Source organism: Orbicella franksi, chromosome 6 (genome assembly GCF_964199315.1).
Source record: "Orbicella franksi chromosome 6, jaOrbFran1.1, whole genome shotgun sequence".
Lineage (NCBI taxonomy): Eukaryota > Metazoa > Cnidaria > Anthozoa > Scleractinia > Merulinidae > Orbicella > Orbicella franksi.
The window spans coordinates 31,162,030-31,182,432 of record NC_138150.1 but is presented as its reverse complement, the minus strand read 5'-3'; the positions used below and the strand labels follow the sequence as shown (position 1 = coordinate 31,182,432).

At 37.7% G+C, this 20,403-nt stretch overlaps 2 protein-coding genes across 2 annotated transcripts; both read left to right on the top strand.

Annotated features, from left to right (window-relative positions):
* Nucleotides 1-316: 316 nt before the first annotated feature.
* Nucleotides 317-6,068, top strand: LOC145490120 (uncharacterized). The gene is made up of 4 exons (XM_081469224.1): nt 317-389; nt 1,540-1,668; nt 2,329-2,644; nt 4,141-6,068. Exons 1-4 carry the CDS (start codon nt 360-362, stop codon nt 4,548-4,550), a joined length of 885 nt encoding a protein of 294 aa, XP_081325350.1. The 5' UTR covers nt 317-359; the 3' UTR covers nt 4,551-6,068.
* A 5,981-nt stretch (nt 6,069-12,049) lies between these two features.
* Nucleotides 12,050-19,212, top strand: LOC145490202 (uncharacterized). Its single transcript, XM_081469320.1, has 4 exons — nt 12,050-12,376; nt 14,004-14,132; nt 14,852-15,167; nt 16,983-19,212. The coding sequence occupies exons 1-4, from the start codon at nt 12,347-12,349 to the stop codon at nt 17,390-17,392; spliced, it is 885 nt and encodes a 294-aa protein (XP_081325446.1). The 5' UTR covers nt 12,050-12,346; the 3' UTR covers nt 17,393-19,212.
* Nucleotides 19,213-20,403: the final 1,191 nt, after the last annotated feature.

Here is a 20,403-nt window from a genome sequence, read left to right as displayed (position 1 = left end):
GTGAGTCGACAAGAGTTTCCAGGGTTGGGAAATTGTTCGAACTTTAGTACAAAAACGGCTAGTCGTTGTCCCTGCGACTCCGACCACAAAAAACTGTCCCGTTTTTAAAAAGTCAACCCAGTCCCTAAACCCCTTATGCAGGTTTGTAACCGAATTTTTACGGTACTAAGAAAGCTGTTTGAAACCATTATTGTAGCATCGACTGTGAAAATATGGTAGTAATTATCTATAAAATTAGAAGTGAAAACTACTCGAAACTGTGTACATTTGCCACACTGTATACATAATTAACGTCACGAGTGCAAGAGACTGGTGACAATTACGCTCGGATACGCCTTGCACAAATTTTGTTCAGAAACATGGCTGAAGTCACCCAGCTGCAGAAACAGGTGAGTGAGGATACAACGAGAATGACACTGTTATGACTAGTCATGTGAACTGTGTTCCGTAAAAGAAGAAATTTAAGGGTCAAAGCATTTTATGTTGTGCATTTTGCGTTGTACTTAGCGTAAATTGCAACGCGATCAGCAAACGTGCAACCATTCATGTTTTCTCGCAGTTTCTTGCTGGATGCATAAACATGAAAGTTGTTTTTACTATTTAACTTAACTTGCATTTTAATTTATGCACGAATAATCACTTTTGCATTTATAATTTTATTTAATAACACATGATAACTAATATGATAACTAATCTTTTATTATTATCGATCATCCCGAGATAAGTTTCGAATTAATATTGAAGCTTTTTTTTTGTAATCTTTGGCGGGGCGACTTTATAATAGACAACAGTGTTCAGTTAATGCTTATTATGTTATTGGGCTACAATCTTTGAACTGGTGGGCCATACTCTCCGGAGACCCTTTTAGGTTTTTTTGGGGATACGGGAGGATAAAAAATAGAGACAAAATTGATGGGATACAGAATATTAATTTTGGGTGAAAAAATTAATAAGATAGCGGATATGTAGAACAGATATCCCTAGATACAACGAGGGAAATTGCTAATTTTTGAAATAAGAAATTATTAACGGATGCAGAATATTTAAGCCAAAAATTAACGGGATATAAGATACCCCCATGGGGCCTCAAAAATGTGGACTACTGTTGCCATTTATGGGACATGAAATTCGCTTCAAGCCATTTAAAAAAGGTCAGCACAAGTTACTCAAGGTAAAGTCTTAAATTATAATAACCAAGTAGCCCATCAGGCCGGCGCTTATTCCCAGTTTCAGTAGCATGCAGTGACTTGGAGTATTTCTACTCCCCCCTGGATGAGATACCAGTCCAACGCAAGGTTACCCCTAACATTAAATTTACCAGTACCCATTTAGACACCTGGCCAGAGAGAGGCACTGTGAGATTAAAGTGTCTTGCCCAAGAGAACCACACAAATTGTCACCGGCCAGGGCCCAAACCTGAACCGCTTGATCCAGAGGCGAGCACGCTAACCATGAGGCCACTGCGTTACTCAAACTGGTTAATGAATAGCTAATTACTTGTACAACTGATGAGCACATCTTTGGTTTGTTTTTACACAGAGCGATTCTTCTCCAAAACACAAGATGACAACTATTCCTTTCCTACCATCAGAAGTAATTTCAAAAATAGTTTCGTTCTTACCTTTGCCAGAAGTGTGCAACTGTATGTTAGTCTGTAAAGAATGGAAGGTGAGTACATGTTTGAACTCTTTAGTAAGTTCTGAGACAAAAATGATTTGTCAAATTAAGTAGGTCTGTTTGAGTCCACTTGTCGGTTTTGTTTTTGTAGTGAATAAGTCGTTTGTGAGGTGCTGGTAGGGTGATTGTTCTAAGTTAGTGCACTAGCTATTTCTAAAGTCACTGAAAATAATTTGTAGCGTAGGTAAAGCATTGAGCAGAGTCCCAGTCAGTTTTATGACTCACAGTAGATGGACCTCAAACTGACCGACATAATTTTACACCATAGACAGATCCAAACCTACTAGAACCAACCAATGACTGTTGATAAACATTACAATACTCTCTCGGCTACACTTACCTTACAGTGGACAAGACTTATATCACCATTGCCTGGCAAGCAATATTCAATTGCTCAGGTTGTCGAAATGTCAGTGACCAACAACAGTACTTTCCATGACTTACCCTCACCCGGACAATCACACAAGACGAACTACCGTTACTCCTGGGTTCAAACCACTTACTATCTAATGATACGTGCATCTCTCACTCACTCATCCATTCCTCCACTCACAACATAGCCCAGACACAACAACTAAGAGGTATTTTTACTAAAACAAAAACTCAAAAAGTGATGCTAAAAAGTTATCACTCTTTTTATTTGTTACTTAGGAGCTTCTTTCTTCAGAGCAGTTCTGTAAACGCTATGCTCTCAGACACTATAACTTAACTGATGAAGAGGAACCAGCTGGGCATCTGAATGTGTGGACTACTCCAGATGAATGGTTCTATTACTGGGATGAAAATGTAGACCAGTCTAATGTATATGTGTTCTCTGACCCTCCAAAGCGTTGGAAATGTGGCATTGTCCATTTGGCCGATTATACGCTAGAGTCAGATAAAGAGCTTAAGCATAAAGATCTTCTCAAGGCATTGTACATTTTGACTAGGATACAGATTGCCGCAGTGGAATTGGACCTAGATTGCCGTAAGTTGCTGTGAAGGGCATGGCTTTCTAGGTGTCTGGGATAGGAGATTGAAATCAGCTAGTTTTGGTAGACAAATTGCATTTGTATTGGTATACAATACAGTATCATATTTATTTATTTACTGGGATACTAATCAGTGGTATAGGAAATTTTCCAAACTGGGTGTTTACCCAGGCATGATGCAGGCCAGGGTTTGAACCCAAACCACCAGGTCCAAAGTCCAGTATGCTAACTATTAGGTTTGTGCATATAGTTTTGGATCAGATGCTAGGTTAAAGGGAAAGTCTCTACACAAGCCAAGTGGCCCATCAGGCCAGTGCTCATCCCTGTTTCAGCTGCATGAAGTGACTAGAAGTATTTCTACTCCCCTTGTGAATGGGATTCTAGTCCATCCAGGGTTATCCCCCAGCATTGAATTTGCCAATACCTATTTAGACGCCTGGGTGGAGAGAGGCACTATGAGAGTAAAGTGTCTCGCCCGAGGTCACAACACAATGTCTGTGGCCAGGGCTCGATCAGGAGGTGAGTGAGGCCACTGCGCCTCCACCTCAGATTCTAGGTTACTGCAGGTTAATCCATGGCATTTTACCAGACAACTTGCCCAAGACAACAGCTGAAAGATCCTGGCAAAGCTTTTTGTAATTGTCCTTTGAATGCCCAGCCCAGAGTTCAGAACACTTTGTACATTATCAGTAGTTAACTGTGAGTCATATATTTCCTAGTGTTATGGTGAGGTGATTTTGAAATTATGGAAGCTTGGAGCCAACACAGTAAATAGCCCAGGCCTTTGAACAGAGGCTACCATCCAGCATGCAAGAAACTAAATCTCTGTTAATTTTTAAAATAATGATTAAGGACTTTTTTAGTGAAAGCTCTTAGAATTTTTAAATATTGTATATAGCTTTTATCATTTACTACATTTATTGTAATGTTTTTAGGACTTTTATTGTTATTTAAGTTCTATTTAATTTGTTCAGGGAACCCCTTGATAACAGTATTTGGTGACCGAATTACCCTGGTTTTAAAACTATGTTATTATTATTTTTGTTGTTGTTATTATTATTATTGTTGTTGTTATTATTATTATTATTATTATTATTGTTATTGTTATTGTTATTATTGTTATTGTTATTATTATTGTTATTGTTTGTTATGGTTATCATTATCGTTATTATTATTAGATTAGTCTTTGTTATGATACAAATCTTGTTACTTTTCAAATGTAGATTATTATTTCATCATGTTAAATAGTAATCTTCTAATCTGGTCAGTCCAAACCTTGCTTTCATGCGGAGGCCAAGTTACCTGTCACAAAACTGTAATTTGGGCTTCTTAGTGTTGTATAATATATCAAATTATCCTGGCAGTTTTATTGGTTCTTACAAACAGCTCATGAGCCCCTTTTTTGTTCTTACAACATTTTGATGTCATCTGTGATCTGTTGCATGTGGTAATAAGGAATCTCTTTGTTAAAATGATGATGATTATTTTTTAGGAGCCTGGGGTAATGAGGGCACAGGTGAGGTAGAAACGTGCTTGTTTCCCTGGAACAAAGACACCCTCCCTACTGCAAAGGATATTTTTACACTTTTTCACTTTAATCCTGAGATGCGTAACAACCCATTGTTTGATGATAAAGAACCAGACTCGGAGGAAGAAGACAACATTGAAGATGAAGATTCCGAAGAAGGGCGTGGGCACGTCATCTGGAATACTTTAGGAACATCATATAGTGCTGATCTAAAGAAGGCTAATGCTTTCTTTGATTGGTTCAAACCAATATTCTCCACAATGGTTCGAATTGCCATTGGTAGTACTGCAATGAATCCAGTGCCGTGTTTTATTCTAGCAAAACTTTCCCCAGGTTGGGTGGGAGGCGTGCTTACGTCTTTGGCTTTAACTTAGTTCATTTTCCAATACTTAGAAATAACATTATTTCCATTGGTTACCATATTTGGAGGGGTTTCTTTTTGGCCATTGTGCCAAAACTAGCCATTGTTGAAGTAACACAAATGGAAATGGTTGTGATCTCTATAAAATAAGCTTGTGAGTAAACCCACTTTTGTAGGACCTTTTACACTTGAGTTTATTTTGTAATCAGAGGCAAGAAAGAAATAGGAAACAACCTATTGCAAACCACCAGACTAAGCCTCAGGACTTCTCTGCCAGCTGTCTTGGGATGTTAAAAATAATTTTGTCAGAATACTGGCTACACTTATACCTAGGGCCTTTCTTGTGTTGCTGTGGAGAGAGCATGGTCAGAACTCTGCGGAGTAATGTTTTGTCTAAAAGTAGCTCTGTTACTGTTGCTATCCAGTGCATATAGTGTTTTGTGTTTTCAAAGTGAAGTAATGTTTGTAGAGAAAATTTGTTGAATAAGTATTTCATAGGTCATGAAAAGAATGGAAAAATAATGAAAGATGTCACCCTGGCAAAAAATTGTCTTGAGGTAACCAGTTGCTAACCTAACAACTATACAGCTTACTCTTTCAGGGTCAACACCACTCAATTAATGGGACGTACTGTTTTTTTTTTTTCCTCCGGTTTTGATTTTCTTATTGTAAGGACGATTAGTTTATGTTGTTGAATGTTGTGTTCAGTCATGACAAACACACGAGAGTGAACAGTTTTAAACTGATTTCATTAGATAGACTGAAATACAGTCAGAACGCATAGGTGGATGGCATCTAAGCTTCTTTTATGAACTGCTTACTTTCAGCAGAGTTGATAGAATATTAAATTAGCAAAATGTTGTGGTAAAACTTTAATCATGGACACCTCGTGCTTTCCTGATTGACGAGAAATCCATGTGTTATGTAAGTGGAAAACACACATCACCATAGTTTTTGCTCACACAGATGTAAATCAATATGTGTAAAGGTACCAGGCCATGCACTATTTGAGAACACTGAAGAGTGTGAAAACAGTCAACTGACATTTGTGGCTTCCGTCACTGGATCCTACATTCAGTCAGGTTCTCAAGTATTTCTAGTCTTGTACTTTGACAGCTTAATGCATAACTTTGGATATTTTAAACATTAAAATTTGAATGACACATATTTAAGGATAATATTCAAAAATGAACTTAAAAATAATTTGTTAAAGATGGAATTTAGATAATTTTTTGATAAAATTCTGCTAGTATAGGTTTAAAATTAATTCAATTGCTGCAATCTGATTGGCTGAGCTGTGGTACATAATCAGCCAAACCTCACATGTAGCTACATCTCATAGAAGTCTTGAGCTCATAATTTAGTTTAAAGCTAACAGGTTATTAGAAATCAGTAGGTGTTAGTTTTGGGTGGGTAGATTATACTTCTGTTTGGGTTGTCTGATACAATTTCACCAACACTGACTAAAATGTGTTTAACAATGCTATTGTATACATTGATTATTGTATTAAAGTAATAATCTTTACACAAATATTTTGTATCTGCATTCATTTTGAATTCTAGTTGATATATACTCCAAGCGCCTTCTACAAGCTGATTGTACATCTGAAATACATTTGAGATTTATATTACATGACATATAAAAAGGCGCTGGCAATGAAACCGGAGTGTGTCACCCTGACGATGCTAGAGCACATGCGTCTGACATGTTGGGTTCTACTACAAGGAAAAGCACTCAACTTTTGTATGTGATCCCATGTGAAATATATCTTCCGCCTAATGTCTTGTCGACACAAACACTAACTAATCGGCACATGCTTTTAGAACAGATTGGTTTTGTCCTAAAGAGAATAGTACCACAAGGAGAGTAAAGGCTTTTCTGAAACAAGTATATAGCTTTGATCTTTATCAACCAATCGAGGTGGGTATAACTTGTTTTACGTGGGAAACACAGGTACCTGACCCACCCGATCACTTGCTGCAGTGCTAATTAATTAATTGAAAAAAACAAACATTCGAATTTACACCTTGATGCCTTAGGGCCTTGTAGCCTTAGGGCCCTAGGGCCTTAGTTCCATAGTGCCTTAGGGCGGTAGGCAGCCGCTAAGGCACTCTGCACTAAGAAAGTCTTTGGCGCTCGAAAATTAAAAATAGCGTGGCTCCGCCCCTGTTAATGTTTTCCTAGCTTTTGATGACACCTCCACAGCCCCATTCTGTTTATTCTTGCATAATAAATTTCCAGTTTATTATTTCTTACCGTGGAATTCAATGCCGTCCAATGTTTGTATCTTGATGGCTCCAGTACCCACAAAAGCATCACGTTTTTTTCTAGTCTGTTCTGCAGGATCTTTTCAAAACGTACTTGCTTGAACTGAACAAAACAACATACGTTTGTTGATTCAAGTGGCCATGGCAACTTGAACAAACAAAACACTTTTCTTGACCACGCCTTGGAAATTTAAACATGATTGCATTATTCTTCAAATACTCAGTACGCTTCAGGATATCTGGCACTAAAAATGGAGGCAACGAGAGAAGTCGCGGATGAAACCAGCGTAAAATCTCAAAGAGCGAAAGGCAAGAAAACCAGCTCTGGGCACGCAGAACTTGCTAGAACACGATCCAACAGTGTCACTGATCTTCCCACTAAACAACCGGCAGTGAATGAAAAGCAAGGATCATTTCGAAGTCAAAATCAAACCATGTCGTGTAGCAGTTTTTTCGCCACGACCTCTACCAGTCCCTATCTGCAAGACCGGATGTTGACTGAAAATGCCAGAGATCTGACCCCGGAACAGATGCGCGCGCTGGAATTGGACATCTTCAAACCTTTGGATTTCTACGAAATCTTGTTTGACAAAATGAACGTAGAAGATAGTCAGAGGGGGGAGGAGAAAGAACTGGGCAGGTTTACAGTCATCGAGTGGCAAGATTTCATACTGAAGGATTTTATAACGGAGTGAACCTGAATCTGAATTTGAGGGGTTAAGAACTACGTTCATGGTAGTATTACACCATTTCTGTCTGTCTTTTTTCCCTATAAAAATATATTTCACAAGAATGTTGAGGTGAAATTTGCGAAATTTTAAGAACATTTTAAAAATGAACCCTGGGCTGAGATTTTGAAAAGAATATACTTGTGTGTTGAAAATTTGCGAATATAATACAATTATTTGTTTTTATCTAAATCGTAAAAAAATTGTTCCTTTCTTTAAGGTCATTCCCAGTATTGCATTGCGCATCCCTACTGCGCATAATTTCGCGCGTGATTAGCGCGCGCGCATTAAAAAATGGCGGCTTTTTCTTTACAGCTGGACCTGTACGGGTCCGGAAATGATCCTGGACCGGAAATTATCCCCATATTGGACCGCAAATGATCCCGATCAAAAAATAAGGAATGGCATGGATTTATATCAGAGGAAGGTGAGAACATGTACAAAAATAATGAACTAAAAACAAATTTTATCATTTTACAAAAAAATATTCCACAGTTGCTGTTTTGTTCTGCGAAGGGTACAGATCGTTTTCGCTGTTACGCAATAAAAAAAAAAATAATAAATCGAAAACCAGCCAATGGAAAAAGCTAAGAAATTGTAATGTACCCTATAGAAGATAACTAAATAAGGCACTTCTCCAAGTTTTAAGCCTGTGCGTTTCCCCAAACTTCAGATATTCGTCGTAAATGTTTCCCAGAAATTTACACTGCCCAGTAAGAAAACGCCATGTTGGCCGGGTGTACATCTGTGGTACACCAATATGGCGGCCGGAATATAGTTTAAAATCTGGAACTTATTTTGGCTTTCTAGGCGACTGATTATCAGTACTAAACAAACAAGCAATAACATAACCCTTTTTCTAATGCTCTAACTTCTAAAAAGGCTCAAAATCATGAGATAAGTATATATTTTTCAACAAACTCGATCGTAGCCCTGTGTCACGCAACCTCCATAACCCTGAAATTCAAAATGCTCTGGTTTCCAAACGAAGCACGCTAATTGTAAACAGATATAGGTATACCGCCTCTTATGCCTGATGAGGATAAAAACACGTCACGTGACGACGATCTATTGAATTAGAAGTCTTAGAAAGATACACACTTGTAAACATTCTCGAAATCCCGGTGGCGATAGTATCAAACATCTATCAAACAGCTAATTGTCAAACGAAGCGCAAGCCTTGGCCTTGCGTGGTCATGCAGCTGAAGTTCATAATTATAGCTTGGAATTTTGGCTTCTTAGAATTCTCAAGTAGTCATTTCCGAGGAATTAAAGCCAAAATACGACCAAGGAAAAATTACAAAACAAATTTGTTCAAATTTCCAGTGCTACACACTGGGACCACTACCCGGGGACCACTAGGTGTTTTACAGAGTAATGAAGCGTTGTAGCCGGCGTTGTAGGCTTGTAGGTCTACTCAGGTGCAGCGTCTTCATTAATAGTTGCTTCATGGTTAGATTTTAGTTTAAAACTTTAGACGAGTGGCGTTGGCTGATAAAATGTGATTTAACTATAACACCGAATTATCAATGTTTAACAAAGGAGGATATGTAGCGTATGTTGCACTGATCATAATTTTACTGAGAATTGCAAAGAAATGCAAGCCAAGTCGTGTTTTGATGATTGAGTGGTGATATTCATAACATCGTAGTTAGCGACAAAATTTAGTCGAAAGTATGAAAAAAAGCAAGTTGTAAGCCATTATAATTATAAGATGGTTTTAATGAAAACATCGGTATTCACGTACGCCAATTCCCTATTTACACCATCCCACCATCCATGCCATTCCTTATTTTTTGATCAGGATCATTTGCGGTCCAATATGGGGATCATTTCCGGTCCGGGATCATTTGCGGTCCAATTTGGGGATCATTTGCGGTCCGGGATCATTTGCGGACCCGTACAGACCTCGCCATAGAGATAAATCGTCATTTTCTCGCTAACGAGTATGGTGAACTATCTTTTTATTTCTGTTGTTTTGAATTAAGTAATAAATTTCTCTGTGTAAAATATTTATGGACCAATTCTTAGTGTAGAACAAAAAAACAGTCGTCGGAAACGTGAATTTAGCGAGCAATCATGTCTACAATCATGGTGCTATTATAAGGATTTATATGGGTATAGACAAGGTGCTGTTGCTCCTAAACGAACATGGGGACCCCTCATTTTTATTTCAAAATTTAAGTTCCTATAATATAAACAATCAATAGGCAAAGTTTGACAAAAATCTCAGTACAGGTTCTATTTCAGTTGAATGACCTTAAACGGCAAACTGGCCAAAAATAAACAAAAACAGCACTCGCCGAATGTTTGATACTAATAAAATTTTGCAAGAAGTTTTGTGTGCCATATCAGGCTTTGTTGCCAGCAGTCTGGCTCCAAAATTACTTCAACGCCATCAAAGGCAATAAAACGGAAATGTCATACGCATAGTCTAAGAGTCTTCCCAAAAACGTTGTCATCCTAAAACCGGCAGAAAAATAAGACTACTCAGTCTGGGCCGGAAAAACAATATTCTTATAAAGAAAAGATGGTGTATCCCCTTTGAAATCGAAAATTAAATATGTATTTCAGTCATTTCCTGCAAATAAGAGATTTAAGTGGGATCGGCTATTCAAGGATCTGATGAAAAGAGAACCGATTGAGGTAATTTTTGTCGTTGGTTGGTCAGCGAAATTTACTTTGCGGTAGATTTCAGAAAAACAACTTATATCGTTGCTTGATGTATGTACATATTAAACAGTTGTACCCCACTGCTTGTTATTTTTACGTGGCGTAGAATTCATGAAAATATTCCTGCGACGCATTCTTAGCGACGTCGAGCGGTTCATTCGCGGCTATATATTTCACAGCTAGTAATCCGATTTAAATATAAGAATGGTTGTATTAATAGGAAAAATTATTCCTTTTTAGTTCATATTTAATTTAGTCATGTACTTTATTTTGACTTTGTGTAGTTTTAATTTCCCTCGAAGATATTAGCTATATGTGTATGTATTCTTTGATATTGTAACCTGTTTTGTTTTTCGTAAACGGTGATATTTATATGGCTGATCTTAAAGCAAGTTGAGGGATTTTGCATATCTATTGTACGTACTTAACCTTTTCTATCTCACACTCTCAACACATTTATGATCAATACTTCAAAACACTGCATTGCCTCTTAAAAAATGAAAGGTGTTTTTGTGTGTCTCTGCTTTCATTTTCAGCTGTTAACCTTTTAGCATGCTATGAAAAACATTCTTGTCAACGCGCGAGACTTATATTAAGTTTGGTGTTGGACGGACAAAATGTAAATAATTTTTTAAAGAACTTGATATGCTAGCCTGCCAAAACAGCCGTCCTTCGAGAAGGACGGCTGATTTCGCAGGCTGTTGGTTTGCCAACGTTTTAAGTTTTCTTCTGTTTTGTTTAGAAATCGACCATAAGGTGAAACCCTCAGAGCCGTACCTTCTCTCCTACATGAACAACTTCTTCTCCACATTGTTGGTGGTTCCGTTAAGATGTTGTTGGAGTTATTATTCTCAGTTTCCATAATTGCGCAATGTTTGACTGTTGTGTGTTTTTCCAGGATTCACCGGATCGAGGTGCGTTGTATCTTGTGCGCGGAATGTTGAATGTTGTGCAGGAATACACTTGGAAATTAAACAGTGGCGCAAAGATGAGTATTTCTGAACACCATTTGCCTTCTCTCCGCCATGAGTCAGGTTGGTTTTGTATTCTCCTAACTCCATTGTTCATATAATGACACGGCTTTCATCAGTAATAAAGTTTTAACCTCTCCTAGTTCTGTCACAATAAACTAAGAAGTCAGTTTATTAGACTATATTTCCTCGTAATCGCAGACCTATATTCTGGCCAGAAAAACCATTGAAGATTTCTCGAGGATTCTGTCAAGTGCGCGAGGTTATGAACTAATCATTCACGTTTTTAGCGCATTAAATGTTTGACGTTTTCAGCATGTTGGTCGGGGAATTAAATTAAGATTGGAGTTGGCCTTGTTTTTTACTGTTGTTGGCATAGTTTCCAGAAAGAAGAGTCAGAGGCTCTCAAAAAGAACAAGATAAAGAATAAAAGAAATACCATGTTATAACCTTGGGGTGAACAATTTGACTTTTGAAGACGGGGTGGGATGGGTGGGTGATCTAGTACAGGCACGAATTTTTTCAACCCTTTCATACACTAGGAAATCTGTTTCTCGAGACGTAGGCATGACTTTCTGTCGATAGATAATGTCGAAATCACGAAATAAAGTTAACGAAACCGTCTTTGGTATTGCGTTGTATCACTACGATGTGTATCTGGGTAATTTTAGCTTCTTCCAGGCGTTCGGTTGGTTAGGGCACAGCGCTAAAATCGGCGAGCGAAAAAATAGGGGAGAAGAGCGGCAATTTTCGCAATGCGCCCCAACTAACTGAACGCCTAGAAGAGGCTAAGGTAATTTGCAATTTTTGGTCAGCATATTCTTTCATGCATATAGAAGCTAGGTAGGAAAGACGGTGAGTCTACAAGAGTTTCCAGCGTTGGGAAGTTGTTCGAATTTTAGTACAAAAACGGCTAGTCGTTGTCGCTGCGAGTCCAACCAGAAAAAACTGTTCCGTTTTTAAAAGGCCAACCCAGTCCCTAAACCCCTTATGTAGGTTTGCAACCGACTGTGAAAAAATGGTAGTATTTATCGATAAAAGTAGAAGTGAAAACTGCTCGAAACTGTGTATATTTGCCATGCTCGATACATAAATTTACGTCGTGAGTGCAAGAGACTGGTGACAATTACGCTCGGATATAACGCCTTGCACATTTTTTGTTCCGAAACATGGCTGAAGTCACCCAGCTGCAGAAACAGGTGAGTGAGGATACAAGAATGACACTGACATTAGTCATGTGAACTACGTACGGTAAAAAAAGAAATTTAAGCACCAAAGCATTTCATGTTGTACATTTTACGTTGCGTAAATTGCAGCGCGATCAGCATACGTGCAACCACTCATGTTTTCTCGCAGTTTCTTGCTGGATGCATGAACATAAAAGCTGTTTTTACTATTTAACTTAACTTGCATTTTAATTTATACACGAATAATCACTTTTGTATTTATAATTTTATTTAATAACGTGATAACTAATATAATAACTAATCTTTGATTATTATCGGTCATCCCGAGATAAGTTTCGAATTAATATTGAATGAATGACCGAATGAATGAATGAATGAATACCTTTATTTAGGTGTCAAACTAAACTAGCAGTAAATAACCACTAAATGGGGACACTATAAATAAATTAAAATTAATAAAAATATTTACAATTGATGAAACGAGTATGAAATGAATGAGATTATTTACATGTGCATGATTGTTGAGTGTGGCTTAGAACTATTTACAAATACATATAGACTTAATAAAATACTAAAGTGTCTATCATGTATGACATGAAATACAATCAGAACAATGAGCATCAGCCAGAAAGGAATTTAAATCAAACTTTCTAATACGTAGCCTCCTCCGCACCCGTTATTAGGGTCGTCACGCAACGCTTCTCCCCCACCGTTGCGTGATGACCCTAATAACGGCCGCAGAGGAGTCTATCTAATACGCTGCCCAAATACAAATAATGCAGGAAGGTCTCTTACATTTTTGGGTAATAAACTCCATAACTTTGGGCCAATGTATCTGATAGAATGCTTTGAATTGAAGCTTTTGTTTTTCTAATCTTTGGCGGGGCGACTTTATAAGACACCACCATGTCAAATTAATGCTTATTATGTTATTGGGCTACAATCTTTGAACTGGTGGGCTATACTCTCTGGAGACCCTTTTCGGGTCTTTTTGGGGTACGGAAGGGTAGAAAATAGAGGCAAGATTGATGGGATACAGAATATTGATTTTGGATAAAAAAATTAATAAGATAATGGATATTTAGAACAGATATCCCTAGATATCAACTAGGAAAATTGCTAATTTTGGAAATTAGAAATTATTAACAGATGCGGGATATTTAGGCCAAAAATTAACGGGGTATGAGATACCTCCCCCCTGGGGCCTCAAAAATGTGGACTACTGTTGCCATTTATGGGACGTTAAATTCGCTCCAAGCCATTAAGAAAGGTCAGCACAGGTTACTCAAGGTAAAGTCGTTGTACTAACCAAGTAGCCCATCAGACCGGCGTTTATTTCCAGTTTCTGTAGCACAAAGTGACAAGGAGTATTTCTTCTCCCTCCTGGATAAGATGCCAGTCCATCACAACGTTACCCCTAACATTAAATTCACCGGTACCCATATATACACCTGGCCAGAGAGGCACAGTGTCTTGCCCAAGAGCAAAACACAATGTCACCGGCCAGGGCCCGAACCTGGGCCGATTGATCCAGAGGCAAGTACACTAACCATGAGGCCACTGCGTTACTCAAACTTGTAAATAAATAGCTGATTTCTTGAACAGCTGATGAGCACATCTTTGGTTTGTTTTTACACAGAGCAATTCTTCTCCAAAACACAAGATGACAACTCTTCTGTTCCTACCATCAGAAGTAATTTCAAAAATAGTTGCGTTCTTACCTTTGCCAGAAGTGTGCAACTGTATGTTAGTCTGTAAAGAATGGAAGGTGAGTACATGTTTGAACTCTTTAGTAAGTTCTGACACAAAAATGATTTGTCAAATTAAGTAGGTCTATTTGAGTCCATTTTTCGGTTTTGTTTTTGTCATGAACAAGTCGTTTGTGAGGTGCTGGTAGGGCATTTGTTCTATGTTAGTGTACTAGCTATTTCTAAAGTCATTGAAAATAATTTGTAGCATAGGTAAAGCACTGAGCAGAGTCCCAATCAGTTTTATGACTTACAGTAGACGGACCTCAAACAGACTGACTTAATTTGACTAACAATAGACGGGCCTCAAACTGATGGACTTAATTTCACGAAATAGACAGATCCAAACTTACTAGAACCAACCAATGACTGTTGACAAACTTTACGCAAGTCTTTCAGCCAATACTATCTCATCTACTCTTACCTTACAGTGGACCAGACTTGTATCACCATTGCCTGACAAGTAATATTCAATAATATTGCTCAGGTTGTTGAAACATCAGTGACCAACAACAGTACTTTTCAGAACTTACCCTCACCCGGAGGATCACACAAGAGGAACTACTGATACTCCTGGGTTGAAACCACTTACTATGATTCATACATCTCTCACTCACTCACTCATCCATTCCTCCACTCATAACATAGCCCAGACCCAACAACTAAAAGGTATTTTTACAAAAACAAAATCTCAAAAAGTGATGCTAAAAAATTATCACTCTTTTTATTTGTTATCTAGGAACTTCTTTCTTCAGAGCAGTTCTGTAAACACTATGTGCTCAGACACTATAATTTAACTGATGAAGAGGAACCGACTGGGCATCTCAATGTGTGGACTACTCCAGATGAATGGTTCTATTACTGGGATGAAAATGCAGACAAATCTAATGTATATGTGTTCTCTGACCCTCCAAAGCGCTGGAAATGTGGCATTGTCCATTTGGCCGATCATACAATAGAGTCAGATAAAGAGCTTAAGTATAAAGATCTTCTCAAGGCATTGTACATTTTGACTAGGATACAGATTGCCGCAGTGGATCTGGAGCTAGATTGCGGTAAGTTGCTGTGAAGGGCATGGCTTTCTAGGTGTCTGGGATAGGGGATTGAAATAAGCTAGTTTTGGTAGACAAATTACATTTGTATTGGTAAACAATACTGTATCATATTTATTTATTTACTGGAAGACTAATCAGTGGTATAGAGAATTTTCCAAACTGGGTGTTTACCTAGGCATATAATTAAAAGACCCTTTCAAATGTGATGGAAATATAAATCATTATGGCAACTAGCATCTGACCATGATAGTGGTAGAGCGTCTGGAAAATAGTGAGTCTTAGGGTTAGGGTAGATGTTAAGTCTGCCTTCCAGACCTCCAGAGCTAATATCCCAGTTTCTGTTGCATTAAGAGACTAGGAGTACAAGTCTACTTTTCACCTGGTTGGGATTTTTAGTCCCTCACAGAGTTTCCTATCAGCTTTTTAATACATGTATGCTGGTAGACATTTATATACCTAGGTGGAGAGAGGTACTGTGAGAGCAGAATGTTTTGCACAAAAACACTTTGCAGTGATGCAGGCCAGGGCTTGAACCCAAACCACCAGGTCCAAAGTCCAGTATGCTAACTATTAGGCGTGTGCATATAATTATGGATCAGATGTTGGGTTAAAGGGAAAGTCTCTATACGAGCCAAGTGGCTAATCAGGCCAGTGCTCATCCCCATTTCAGCTGCATGAAGCAACTAGGAGTATTTCTACTCCCCTCTTGAATACGATGCTGGTCCATCCAGGGTCATCCCCCAGCATTGAATTTACCAGTACCTATTTATACACCTGGGTGGAGAGAGGCACTATGAGAGTAAAGTGTCTTGCACAAGATCACTACACAATGTCTGTGGCCAGGGCTTGAACATGGAACACTCGATCAGGAGGCGGGTGCACTAACCATGAGGCCACTGCACCACTTCAGATTCTAGGTTACAGCAGGTTAATCCATGGCATTTTGCCTGGCAACATGCCAAGACCACAGCTGAAAGATCCTGGCAAAGCTTTCTGTAATTGTTCTTTGAATGCCCAGCCCAGAGTTCAGAACACTTACATTATCAATAGTTTACTGTGAGTCATATATTTTCTAGTTTTATGGTGAGGTGATTTTGAAATTATGGAGGCTTGGAGCCATCACAATAAATAGCCCAGGCCTTTGAACAGAAGCGAGGCTAAAGTTTTGCACAAATGGAATATTGCAAGTGGATTCCATTTGCACAAAACGTTTTACGTGAATGTTTTCATGTAATGTTTGCTAATTTTATTTTCTCACATCCTAAATACTATAAATGTGCCTTGCTGTCATTTTTAATTTGTTCATTTGACAATGATGACATGAAGTCATTGAAACGTCATGTTACTGTACTTACATTAATTTTCCTGCTTAAATGTTTTTCCAAATTGTTTTTTATAAGATTATTAGAATTATTGTTATTATTACTATTACTATTACTATTACTATTACAATTACAATTACTATTATTATTATTATTATTATTATTGTTATTATTATTATTAGATTTGTCTTTGTTATGATACAAATCTTTTTCGTTTTCAAATGTAAATTATTCTTTTGCCATGTTAAATAGTTTCTTATCTGGTCGGTCCAAACCTTGCTTTCATGCGGAGGCCAAGTTACCTTTCGCAGAACTGTAAATTGGGCTTCTTAGTGTTATGTAATATGGCAAATTATCCTGGCAATTTTATTGGTCCTTACAAACAGCTCATGAGCCACTTTATTGTTCTTACAACATTTTGATGTCATCTGTGATATGTTACATGTGGTTATAAGGAATCTCTTTGTTAAAATGGTGATGATTATTTTTTTAGGAGCCTGGGCTAATGAGGGCACAGGTGAGGTAGAAACGTGCTTGTTTCGCTGGAACAAAGACACCCTCCCTACTGCAGAGGATATTTTTACAATTTTTCACTTTAATCCTGAGATGAACAACAACCCATTGTTTGATGATAAAGAACCAGAGTCGCAGGAAGAAGACAACAATGAAGATGAAGATTCCGAAGAAGGGCGTGGCCATGTCAGCTGGAATACTTTAGGAACATCGTATAGTGTTGATCTAAAGAAGGCTAATACTTTCTTTGATTGGCTCAAACCAATATTCTCCACAATGGTTCGAATTGCCATTGGTTGTGATGCAATGAATCCAGTGCCGTGTTTTATTCTGGCAAAACTTTCCCCAGGGTGGGTGGGAGGCGTGCTTACATCTTTGGCTTTAACTTAGTTCATTTTCCAATACTTAGAAATAACATTATTTCGATTGGTTACATGTATCTGGAGCGTTTTTTGCTACTGTGTCAAAACTAGCCATTGTTGAAGTAACTCAAATGGAAATGGTTGGGAGTTCTATAAAGTAAACTTGTGAGTAAACCCATTTTTGTAGGACGTTTTACACCTGAGTTTATTTTGTAATAAGAGGCAAGAAAGAACCAAGAAACAGCCTATTGCAAACCACCAGACTAAGCCTCAGGGCTTCTCTTCCAGCTGTCTTGGAATGTTAAGAATAATTTTATGTCTTGTGTTGCTGTGGAGAGAGAATGGTCAGAAACTCTGCCGAGAAATGTTATGTCTAAAAGTAGCTCTGTTACTGTTGCTATCCATTGCATATAGTGTTTTGTGTTTTCAAAGTGAAGTAATGTTTGCAGAGAAAATTTGTGGAATAATTTTTTCATAGATCATAAGAAGAATGAAAAAATAACAAAAGTTGTCACTCTGCCAAAAAAAATTGTCTCAAGATAACCAGTTGCTAACCTAACATCTATACAGCTTACTCTTTCAGGGTCAACAGCAGTCAGTTAATGGGATGCAGTTTTGATTTTCTTATTGTAAGGACGATTAGTTTATGTTGTTGAACGTTGTGCTTAGTCATGACAAAAACACGAGAGTGAATAGTTTTAGACTAATTTCATTAGATAGACTGAAATGCAGTCAGAGCTCATATGGGGACGGCGTCTAAGCTTCTTTTATGAACTGCTTACTTTCAGCAGAGTTGATAGAATATTAAATTAGCAGCATGTTGTGGTAAAACTTTAATCATGGACACCTCATGCTTTCCTGATTGACAAGAAATCCATGTGTTATGTAAGTGGAAAACACACCTCACCATAGTTTGTTTTTGTTTGCGCAGATGTAAATCAATATGTGTAAAGGTACCAGAGCCATGCGATATTTGAGAACACTTATAAGTGTGAAAACAGTCGACTGAGGTTTGTGGCTTCCGTCACAGGATTCCACATTTAGTCAGGTTCTCAAATATTTCTAGTCTTGTACTTTAACAGTTTAATGCATAACTTTGGATATTTTAAAACAAATTTGAATGACATATATTTAAGTATAATATTCAAAAATGAACTTTAAAATAAGTTGTTAAGATGGAATTTAGATAATTTTTTTGATAAAATTCTGCTAGTATAGGTTTAAAATTAATGCAATTGCTACAATCTGAGTGGCTGAGCTGTGGTACATAATTAGCCAAACCTCACATCTAGCTACATTTCATAGAAATCTCGAGCTAATAATTTAATTTAAAGCTAATAGGTTCTTAGAAATAATTTAATGTTAGTTTTGAGTGGGTAGATGATACCTCTGTTAGAGTTGTCTGATACAACAGTGACTAAAATGTGTTTAACAATGCTATTGTATACATTGATTATTGTATTAAAGTAATAATCTTTATACGAATATTTTGTATCAGCATTCATTTTCAATTCTAGTTGATATATACTCCAAACGACTTCTACAAGCTGATTGTACGTCTGAAATACATTTGAGATTTATATTACGTGACATATAAAAAGCCAGGTGGCGCTGGCGATGAAACCGGAGTGTGTAACCCTAACGATACTAGAGCACATGCATCTTACATGCTGGGTTCTACCACAAGGAAAAGCACTCAACGTTTGTATGTGATCCTGTGTGAACTATATCTTCCACCTAATGTCTAGTTAACACAAACACTAACTAATCTGCACATGCGTTTAGAACAAATTGGTTTTGTTCTAAAGAGAATAGTACCACAAGGAGAGCAAAGGCTTTTCTGAAACAAGTATAGCTTTGAGGTGGGTATAACTTGTTTTACGTGGGAAACACAGGTACCTAACCCACCTGATCACTTGCTGCAGTGCTAAATAATTAATTGAAAAAACAAGCATTCAAGTTTACACCTTAATGCCTTAGGGGCTTAGAACCTTGAGGCCCTCGGGCCTTAGTTCCATAGTGCCTTAGCGGTAGGCAACCGCTAAGGCACTCTGCACTAAGAAAGTCTTTGGCGCTCGAAAATTAAAAATAGCCTGGCTCCGCCCCTGTTAATGTTTTCCTCGCTTTTAAAGACACCTCCACAGCCCGATCTCGCTTATTCTTGCATAATGAATTTCCAGTTTATTATTTCTTACCGTAGAATTCAATGCCGTCCAATGGTTGTATCTTGGTCGCTCCAGTACCCACAAAAGCATCACGTTTTTTTTCTCTTCTGTCCTTCGGGATTTTTTCAAAACGTACTTGCCTGAAAATGCCAAGGATCTGATCCCGGAACAGATGCGCGCGCTGCAATTGGACATCTTCAAACCTTTGGATTTCTACGAAATCTTGTTTGACAAAATGAACGTAGAAGATAGTCAGAGCGGGGAGGAGAAAGAACCGGGCAGGTTTACAGTCATCGAGTGGCAAGATTTCATACTGAAGGATTTTATAACGGGGTGAACCTGAATCTGAATTTGAGGGGTTCAGAATTACGTTCATGGTAGTATTACACTATTTCTGTCCGTCTTTTTTTCCTATAAAAATATATTTTACAAGAATGTCGAGGTGAAATTTGCGAAATTTTAAGAACATTTTAAAAATGAACCCTGAACTGAGATTTTGAAAAGAATATACTTGTGTGTTGAAAATTTGTAAATATAATACAATTATTTGTTTTTACCTAAATCGTAAAAAAATTATTCCTTTCTTTAAACGGCAAACTGGCCAAAAATCAACAACAACATCATTAGCCCAATGTTCGATACTAATAACATTTTTGCAAGATGTTGTGTGTGCCATATCAGGCTTTGTTGCCTGCCGTCTGGCTCCAAAATTACTTCAACACCATCAAAGGCAATAAAACATAAACGTCGTACGGCATAGTCTAAGAGTATTCACAAAAATATTTTCATCCTAAAATCGGTAGAAAAATAAGAATACTCAGTCTGGGCGGGAAAAACAATATTCTTACAAAGAAAAGACGGTGTATCACCTTTG

Excerpts from the sequence above, each read along its gene's own strand:
- LOC145490120 (XM_081469224.1), top strand. The coding sequence starts at position 360 with ATGGCTGAAGTCACCCAGCTGCAGAAACAG. Across the intron at positions 390-1,539 it reads TCACCCAGCTGCAGAAACAG|AGCGATTCTTCTCCAAAACA; the intron begins GTGAGTGAGGAT and ends GTTTTTACACAG. Across the intron at positions 2,645-4,140 it reads GGAATTGGACCTAGATTGCC|GAGCCTGGGGTAATGAGGGC; the intron begins GTAAGTTGCTGT and ends ATTATTTTTTAG.
- LOC145490202 (XM_081469320.1), top strand. The coding sequence starts at position 12,347 with ATGGCTGAAGTCACCCAGCTGCAGAAACAG. Across the intron at positions 12,377-14,003 it reads TCACCCAGCTGCAGAAACAG|AGCAATTCTTCTCCAAAACA; the intron begins GTGAGTGAGGAT and ends GTTTTTACACAG. Across the intron at positions 15,168-16,982 it reads GGATCTGGAGCTAGATTGCG|GAGCCTGGGCTAATGAGGGC; the intron begins GTAAGTTGCTGT and ends TTATTTTTTTAG.